At 57.1% G+C, this 9432-nt stretch overlaps 1 protein-coding gene across 1 annotated transcript; it reads right to left on the reverse strand.

Moving 5' to 3' along the window:
• Positions 1–1632: 1632 nt before the first annotated feature.
• Positions 1633–8169, reverse strand: SLC35C1 (solute carrier family 35 member C1). The gene is made up of 2 exons (XM_002821832.4): positions 6924–8169; positions 1633–2464 (listed from the first exon to the last, which is right to left on the reverse strand). Exons 1-2 carry the CDS (start codon positions 7456–7458, stop codon positions 1905–1907), a joined length of 1095 nt encoding a protein of 364 aa, XP_002821878.1. The 5' UTR covers positions 7459–8169; the 3' UTR covers positions 1633–1904.
• Positions 8170–9432: the final 1263 nt, after the last annotated feature.

Genomic DNA, 9432 nt, shown 5'->3' on the forward strand with positions numbered 1-9432 from the left:
GTGGGCTTGGTGAAGGCAGGGATGAACCCTCCTTCCTGACAGATCCCCAGCTCCCCTCCACCCCAGGGCCCTGTTCACAAACCTTCTCCAGCCCTGCTGCCTCTGACAGGTCCCAAACTCCCCTCCACCCCCAGGCCCTGTTCACAAATCCTCTGCAGCCCTGCTGCCTCTTCCCTCAGGCCACACACACAGGATCTTACGGATTCTTTATTGAATCACAAACAACTCAGGGCATCAGGCCCCAGCAGCTGCATTGGAACCCATCTGGGATTGTGAGAGGACTGGAGAGGGGAGGGGGAGAAGACCCACTCTCCCTAGCTTTTCACTATAGAGAGTAAAAACATCAGAAATCACCCCAAGAGAAAGGACGTACCAAATGCCCACCAGAAGGGCCGGGGACTGCAAGCCACCCTGAGCGCAGGAGGGTGCGGTGAAGGGTGCTAGGGCCCCGACATTTGTGTGTGTCCCCCCCGCCCTGCAAATTCACCTTGGAATTCTCACCCCCAAGGTGACAGTATTAGGAGGTGGTGCCTTTGGAGCTGATTGGGTCATGGGGGCGGAGCCCTCATGAACCGGGTCGGAGTCCTTATAAAAGAGGCAGGAAGGAGCTTGCTTGTTTGTGCTTCTACCATTGAGGATACAGTGAGAAGGCACCATCTAGGGATCGGGAAACAACCCTCAGTGGAGTCCGAATCTGCTGGCCTCTTGATCTTGGACGTCCCAGCCCCCCAGGACTGTGAGCCACTGTTGTTTGTAAGCCACCCGGCCTACGGCATTTTGATACAGGAGCTCGCTGGACTAACAGTGGGGCCAAGCAGGCTCTGACAGCCACAACCTCAGGGAAGAATGTAAAGGTTGGTGTCTTACCATCATAAGGCAAGCGGCTCAGAACCAGCTATAACACCTCCCTTGCAGAGATCTAGGGGCGCCAGACACAGCTGGGGTGGAAGGCTGTTAGTCTGGACCCTTGCTCCATCAGCCCCACCTGGGGAGGAAGGCTTTTGGGGAGGTAGAACTGGGAGAACAGAGAAGCAGCTCCCTGGCTCTGCTTTCAGAAGGCTGTACCTGGGCCAGGTGCTGGGAGACCACAGGGACAGGTGCCACTCAGGGCCAGAGGAGCCACTCAGGACAATGTGGTGTTAGGGACTGGGGGAGGATGTTAATGACCCTGCTTAACCTCTAAGAGAAGCATGGTTCCCTCGTGTTCAAAAGCTGGACATACACGGTGTATAGATAGATGGTGGGCACTTTCTCACAATCCACCCCATTCCCAGGCCACTGCCCAGCAGCCCCTGGGGATCTGCTGGTGTCAGAGGGAACTCACTCATTTGCTCCCTCAGTCCAGCCCACATTTTCCTCCAAAGGAAGGCTGGTCTGTGGGCCCAGGTTGAGGCTGCCTGCCCACCGCAGACGGAAGGTTTCCCAACCCTCTCCAGGTGGCTGTGGTAGGGCCATCTCCCCGAGTACAGTGAAGCCTTCGTGGCTTTGCCATTGCTGTCCCTTCAAGGTTGTTGTCTGTCCCTGTCCTCAGAGTGATGTGGAGGCAGACAGGCCCTGGAGGCAGAAGGAAGGGGTTCAACTCTCACTAGGGTGCTCCCTCGGGAAGGACAAAAACTCAGAAATACGAGAGGATAGAGACGGGTTTGGCAACTTTCTGATATTACTTGTAAACACTGGTTCCTTCAACTTTCTGATATCACTTGTAAACACTGGTTCCTTCAACTTTCTGATATTACTTGTAAACACTGGTTTCTTCTCAACCACCGTATTCTGATTGGGCCTGTAAGTAGCACCCCGTCCACACCACAGCACACTTCTGGGGTCCAGGAGACCGCCTTCACTACCGTGCTGGCCCCGCCTGCGTACGGGCCCCGGGGCCGGGCCATCCAGGGTGCCTGTGGCGCTCACACCCCCACAGCGCTCTTCTCGCCCTCTTTGGGGCTGGGCTCCTCCGGAGTCTTCTTCATCTCCCAGCCCCTGACCCAGGTGTAGGCGGAGGAGCCGCCGAGCACCATCATGTTGCTCGTCCACCAGAGGAAGCTCTTGGTCTCCTCATAGTAGAGCACGGCCAGCACTGTCTGGGCACAGGCCTTGGCTGTGCCAGACACATTGTGGGTCAGGGGACTGGTGAACTTGATCTGCAGTCCTGTCACGTAGCCAATGGCGAAGCCAAACAGGCCGCCCAGCGTCATCATCCCCCAGAAGTGGGCACTGCCCAGCTGGGCAAAGTCACGCAGGGCCTGAAGCTCCCCGAGCAGCAGGAGCAGGGGCAGGAAGAGGACGCAGGCATTGACGTTGTTGTAGAAGGTCAGGCGCCAGATGCTGCCGTCCACCGCCGGGAGCACCTTCTTGGTGTAGATGGCGTTGAGCGAGACACAGAGGCTAGCCAGCACGCCGAAGACAGTGCCCAGCCACGACAGGGTGCCTTCTGCCCCCTCCTGGTCCACACCAAGCCAGAAGCCCCCTGCAGTGGGGAGAGGAGGAGTAGGGGAAGGGCGGGGAAGAGGGATGAGGACGAGGAGGAAGAAGGACAGAGGATCAGACACCAAATTTCACAACTGAGTATTGCGGCCCTCCCCGTTCCTCCCCAGGCCTCCCTCCAATAAGCACAGCCAGAGTCTCCACTGCAGGCAAAGCACTCTACATGAACTATGGGAGCGGCCCAGGGCAAGAAAACCTCCTCTGGCAGCTTATCTGCTAGCAGAAGAGAAAGACATTAAAACAAATCTTCCCAGTTACTTCTTTAATTACAATTGTAAGAATTGTAATGAGGTCCATAAAGTAGTACAAGGTGCTGTGACAGCCTGTAAGTGGGTGACTGTGCTGGCCTGGGGCATCTTAAAATAACATTTGAACTGAGTTCTGAAGAATGAGTGCCACTTAGTGGTTAATGTGATTTAAGGTGACCCTGCGTAAATGACTTCCAGTGTCTAAGCCTTGGCTGCTTCTTGCATGGAATGGGAGCCTATGATATCATCATGGGGCGCAGTAAGTCAGAATCTCTTGTGTCATTTGGGGCAGTGACTCTGAGACTCTCATCTTGTGTCACCTCCTGCTCAAAGAGCTTCCGTGGCTCCCCGCTTCTGCCATCAGGACTATACTCCTTGGCGTGGCAGGCGGGGGAGCCTGCACCCTTGCCAGCCCTTCCTCTGTCCTATGGTCGCCCCAGCCTCCCTGCTCGTCTCCCTGCTTCTCACCCTGGGCCTCAGTGTCCTTGTTCATGTCCTGTGCCAGAAACACCCTCCTCCTTTCTGGGGGATTCTACTCATCTGTCAAGGTCAAAGTTGGCTTCTCCTGGGGAATCCTTTCCTGATAATCCCAGAACCTGGACTCTTACTGCCTCGCTTTCCTTCAAAGCCCCTTGCCTGCTCTGGGCTGCTGGGCCCCTGCCCATGGTGACAGTCTGGTCTTTTTAGCTAGATCCCATGCTCCCAGAAGGCAGGGGCTGAACAATGCACGTTATACTTCCTGCCACAGCATCCGGAAACACACGGCAGTGGGGAAAGCTTTGGGGTCAGAGGGATTTAGCCTGCAATCAGGCTCTGCAATTTAGAAGCTGAGTGGCCTGGGAGAAGTTACTTAACCACTCTGAGCTCTCTGGGTCACCTCCCTGTCCTCCACTCCAGCCAATCTACTCTCCACCTTGCAACCGGAATGATCATCCTGAAGTCCAGATCTGTCCAGGCCGTGCCCTGGTGTGAAGCCTCTCTGTGGCTCTCCGCTGCCTTCGGGAGAAATTCCACTGACTCACCACAGCTCTCAGGACCTGCACCACGTGGAGTCGGCCTGACTGGGCAGCCTCGTGTCTGGTGAGTCTCACTGTGGCCCAGCCATGAAGAAGTGCATGTGCTCTTCCTTCTGTCTAGAATGTTCTGTCCCTACTTCTTCCTCTAAACCCAGTTTCTAAACTTCCTCCAGAAGGCCTGCTTAGACTGCCCTGTCCCTGGGTCCCCTCCCTTGCCCAGAGCTCCCACAGCCCCTTTTATGCATGCCCCATCACAGCCCTTACTATGCTAGCGTAACTGTCACCACCATGCCCTCCAGGAGTGTAGGAGCTGAGGTTACCTTTTCCAAACTTGTATCCCCAAAGCCTGGCATGGTGCCTGGCATGTGTTTAGCCACCAATTACTAGTTATGGAATGAATGAATGAAAGTTGTTATGGAGGTGGTTGTGAGTATTAAAGGAGACAGGATACCTCCTACATCATAGGCACTCAACACGCAGCACTCTTCTCTTTTTCTCTTTGTTTTTTGAGACAGAGTCTTGCTGTGTCACCCTGGCTGGAGTACAGTGGTGCGATCTTGGCTCACTGCAACCTTTGCCTCCTGGGTTCAAGTGATTCTCGTGCCTCAGCCTCTTGAGTAGCTGGGATTACAGGGATGCACCACCATGCCTGGCTAATTTTTGTATTTTTAGTAGAGAGGGGGCTTCACCATGTTGGCCAAGCTGGTCTCGAATTCTTGACCTCAGGTGATCCGCCCGCCTCGGCCTCCCCAAGTGCTGGGATTACAGGCATGAGCCACCATGCCCAGCCCAACCACAGAGCCTGACCCTCCTCTTTCTTGACAGAACCTTTGCTCAAGGGGTACCCACAGACCTGCTGGGGGCAGGGTGAAGGGGGCAGAGGGCTGCACCACCCACTCACCTGCTTGGCTAGAGCACCCCCAACGCTCCTGGTGGTTACCTTCTGAGTCCAGAAGCAACTGCAACATCAATGTTCTAGAGCGACTCTTGCCCAGAAGGAACTTTTTTTTGAGACTGTGTCTTGCTCTGCCGCCCAGGCTGGAATGCAGTGGCGCGATCTTGGCTCAATGCAACTTCTGCCTTCTGGGTTCAAGCAATTATCCTGCCTCAGCCTCCCGAGTAGCTGGGATTACAGGCACATGCCACCACGCCCGGCTAATTTTTTGTATTTTTAGTAGAGACAGGGTTTCACCATGTTGGCCAGGCTGGTCTCGAACTCCTGATCTCAGGTGATCCACCTGTCTCAGCCTCCCAAAGTGCTGTGATTACAGGCATGAGCCACTGTGCCTGGCCCAGAAGGAGCTTTGAAAGGTACTGTGTGACATGGGAGGCTAGGAGGGGAGGCCTAGAATAGTTGCCTGAGACTCGTCTTCCCCCACAAGGAGGAAGAAAGAGGAAATACTGCAGACAGGGGGCCAGGTCCTGGGCCGGCAGAGAGCGCCCACCTCCCTGGCCCCTGTCCCAGTCAGGCAGGCTGGTGAATGCACCATTCTCAGAACCTCACCATTGGTTACTTGGATTACCTTTGGGATTTGGGCCCAGTTACCCTAGTGTCTTCACCTTCCTGCAAGCAAATTCTCCAACTAGGAGCCTCTACCCCTGAGGCCATTCCTGGCAGGGTCAGCAGGAATGAAGTAGAGAGCCCTGGGGCATCTGAGGAGGACAGGGAGGAGGGGAGGTACACCTGTTCCCCTGAGAGGGAAATGGAAGCAGGCTGGGAGAGTTCTGGCAGGGGGAGGTCTTGCAGCTTCCCCTACTCTATAACCATGACCTTCTCCCCTCTCCCCTCTTGGACTTAGACCCAGCAGCCCTAGATCCAGCAGTTGCTCAACAAGGGGAAACATTTTCTGGGACAGGTGGCATGGGATGGGTCCCTTCCCCCACCAACTGGTGCATCTAGCCTGGGACTCTGAGCCATCAGCAAAGAATATGATATGTAGGCCAAACAAGATAAACTTTATAGCACCAGGAAAAACCAGCATACGTTCAAATGAAGACCCCATTCCTAGATGACGCAGCCCTGGGAAGACTCAGAGGGAATGGGATGCTGGAGGCTCTCTAACGCAGCATGGGGCCCAGTAAAATATGGGCCCATCTAACCTGTGCTGTCCCATACCACAGCCCTCAGCCACATTTGGCTACTGAGCCCTTGAAATGTGGCTAGAAAATCAGGTTGTAACATCTGCAAATGAGGAAGTGAATGTTTAACATTTTGCTTAATTTTAACTAATTTAAATAAGTGGCCAATGGCTACTGTATTGAATACTGCAGTTCTAACCTCCAAGACGGGCAGAGGGGACAGAAGCACAGGTCTGGGAGTCTGGCCAATCTGGGTTTGCATCCCAGCCTGGCTGCTTGCTAGCTGTGTGGCCGTGGGCAAGTAACGTAACATCTCTGAGCCTCAGTTTCCTTGTTTGTATAGAGATGACCGCTGGTAGTGATGCCACAACCCCAGGGGATCTCTGGGAGAACAAAGGAGATGCTATATGTGAAATAATTAGCATAATTTCCCCATCAATAATTATTATTTTCTGAAGGTCAAGTCCGGGAAGACAGCTGAGGCCTCTCAAAGCATATTGCTTGCTACTGTCTCAGGCGCTATCCTGAGCAGGCAGAGAGTGATGGTATATTTATTAAAAGACATATTGTCCTCTACTAAGAGCACTGGCTGGGAAATCAGAACACCTGAGCTCTTGAGAAACAATAAAGTACAGTGGTCGGGCATGTGAACTGTGAAGCCAGATTGCTTGAGTTCAGATCCCAGCTCTGCCACTTATTAGCTGGGTGATCTTGGACAAGTTACTTAACTTCTCTGTGCCTTGGTTTTTCCCTCTGTAAAATGTGGTTTATAATCCCATCTTGTTATGAAGATTAGCTGAGTCAATATGGCTAAGATCTATGTGCCTGGCACATTTTAATCACTCAACAAATGTCAGTTGCTTTTGCTGCTGTTGTTACTATTATTATTACTATTGTTCTTGCCCTGGCTGGGCTCCTAACTTGCTGGGTGACCTTTAGTAAGTTACTTGCTCTCTCTGTGCCCCCAGGCTCTTTCTCCTATGACTGCTGCACCAAAGGAGCTGGGACAGATGAAGTCCTAGGATGCCTAGAAGGGTTGTTCTTCACAGTTTCAGTCCCCATGACCACCCTATCCCCCGTGGCCCCAGCTGCCACTCACCGATGATGATGCCACAGGTGAGCAGAGCATAGAAGGAGGTAGTCTGCTTGAGCAGCAGGTAGGATAGCAGCACGTTGAAGACGGTGGTGAGCGAGCGGCCCACATTGTAGAAGGCCACGCCAACGTACTTGAGGCAGAGGTTATTGAAGGTGATCATGCCGATGAAGACCACCGACAGGGGCAGGACGCTGCGGGCCACCCTGAGGTCCAGGCGCAAGCTGGGGAAGTCCACGGCACCAGGGCAGCAGGCGGCCAGAGCGCTGAGGCCTTTGCACAGCAGCGTGGTCACCAGGCACTGGTAGAAAGTGACGAAGATGGGGGTGTCCAGCTGCAGGGAGGGACTGTCCAGCAGGTACTTATTAAGGAACACCATGGAGATGGAGGTGACCCAGTAGAGGGAGACCACCAGCGCGATCTGCAATGCCCGCAGCAGAAAGGGCTTCTCCCCGTTGGCCTCTGCCTCTGCAGAGGGGTCTGAGGCCCCGGTCAGCGCCATGTGCAGGATCCTGGACCGCTTCAGAGGCGCCCTATTCATGGTAGCAGAGGAGCTGGGTCACCCCGCGGCCAGAACTCTGATTCCCTGGAGTCCAGGGCAGTGAGCTCACTTGTGCTCTCCGCAAGCAAGCCGCAGCCCTCGATTGTCACATGTGGGCTGGCCTAAAGGCCTCCCCAGTGTCCTCATGGATAGAGAAGTTCTGCTTTGGGGTGAGCCCGGTTGTGCTGCTCCACAACCTGCTCCCACCCCGAGGGGGCTCTGAGACAAGATACAGGGCAAGGGGGAGGAATAGGATAAGGCGGTGAGGCCAGGACAGAGAAGACCTGTGAGGGGAGAAGAGGCTGGGGCCTAACAGGGAGGGGTCGCAGAGAGAAGGGAGGGGAGAGGAATGGCAGGGTGGGGCACGAGTAGGTACGCGGGGCGAAGATGCAGGAAAAGGACGCGTGGCAGAGTGGGAAGAGGTGCTGAGAGGGCGGCATGGGCGGCTGTGGGAGGGAGGGGGGACAGGGGGAGGGAGGCGTACAGGGAGCTGCCGGAGGCCAGGCGCGGCTGGAGGGAGGGCTGCGGAAGGGTCAGAGGGGCTCGGGGCTTGGGGCTGAAGGACGCGGGAGGGGGCTGGGTAGGCGCCCACGTCTCTCTGCCTTCCCGGGCTCTGTCGCCGGCTCAGCCCAGGAGCCTCCGGACATCCGAGGCCGACTCCCCGCGAGGCGGGCCCGGGACTCACTTCCTGACACGCCCCCACGTGGCCTTAAAGGGCCCGCACGCCCCGCCTTGCCCTTAAAGCGACAGCCCCAGAGAGGCGGTGTTCGCCAGTCCCCAGCCCCGCCCCTGCGCTCCGCTGCCCGCTGCTGGCGGGGGACCTCGGCAGCCACAGGTTTTTCTGGGTGCTTGAGCCTCGCCCTGCTTCCTGGAAGGGCTCCATCACCCTGCCCACCCTCAGCTCCGTCCGCCCCGGAGCCTCCGTCCCCCGACTTGGCTAGGTTTGGCTCGCAGGTCCACCTCCCGGAACCCCGACCCAGGACCCGGGCGGCGCTCCATCAGCCTGGACCCCTCCACCTCCGGAGACTCGCGTTGCAGCCCCGCGTCCCTCTGCCAACCCGAGCTCACTCTTCCATAACAATGTTGTGGTCCCCTCCTTTCCACCCATTTTCACCGCCCCCAGGCCCTCTCCCAAGCCCGAGACCCCCGGCAGCGCTCCCCGAGGCCGGAGGCCACGCCGCCTCTCTCGGACTTCAGTCTGTCCTCCCTCTGCTCCTATAGAGGTCCTCTGGGCGGCCCGGATCCGAGGTTCCAAAGGCTCAAGGCAGCATCTCTTACCCCTTCCAGAAAATACTGTTTCCCCGGCCGGTCCAGCCGCATCAGCTCCCGCGCCCAGGCCTGTGTCCCCGGACCGCGAAGGCGACCTGGCGCTCACCTCCTCCGGTGCACTGGGCGCCCGCCCCGCCACCCCGTGCTGCACCTGCAGCGCCGCACCCTGGGCCGCGCCCGCGGGGTCGACTTCCTGCTTTCCGCCCCGGGCCCGGGCACCTTGCCAGCCTCGCTGGCCTGTTCGCGGCATGGGGCCCGGGGATGCCGACGGAGAGGCGGCGATCCCGACGGTCGTGGGAGGCGGCCCTCTCCTCTTTCCAAGGCTACTCCTGTCCCTGGTACCCCCGCCCGCCTGGGACCCGGCTTCAGTTACCGCAGCTGGCACGTCCCAGGACTGGGCTGTATCCCTGGCCTACCGCGCTCCCGGCTTGCACCTCCAGAAGTGCGTGCGGGGACCGCCTGGATTCTTCCAGCCGGCAGTGAGGGGAGGGTTCCCCGCCCCTTCCAGGGCCGGGGCCTGGGAAGTCTAGCCTGTGGTCTGCCACTCACCAGGCAGCCGGGGAGACCAGGAGGATCGACTTCTCTGGTTCGCGCTCTGGCACCTGCGTTGGGCAGGCCACTTTCTCCTACGGCCTGAGTTATCTTCATGGTAAAACTAAGGGGCTAGGCTTGACTTGTGGGTCCCTACCTTCTTGCCCAGAACTC

This window comes from Pongo abelii, chromosome 9, assembly GCF_028885655.2.
Source record: "Pongo abelii isolate AG06213 chromosome 9, NHGRI_mPonAbe1-v2.0_pri, whole genome shotgun sequence".
Taxonomy (NCBI): domain Eukaryota; kingdom Metazoa; phylum Chordata; class Mammalia; order Primates; family Hominidae; genus Pongo; species Pongo abelii.

What these genes read in the sequence shown, in the direction of transcription:
- SLC35C1 (XM_002821832.4), bottom strand. Translation starts at nt 7,458, where the DNA reads ATGAATAGGGCGCCTCTGAAGCGGTCCAGGATCCTGCACATGGCGCTG. An exon ending in CACCTGTGGCATCATCATCG is followed by an intron (nt 2,465 to 6,923) that starts GTGAGTGGCAGC and finishes TCCCCACTGCAG; the next exon opens with GGGGCTTCTGGCTTGGTGTG.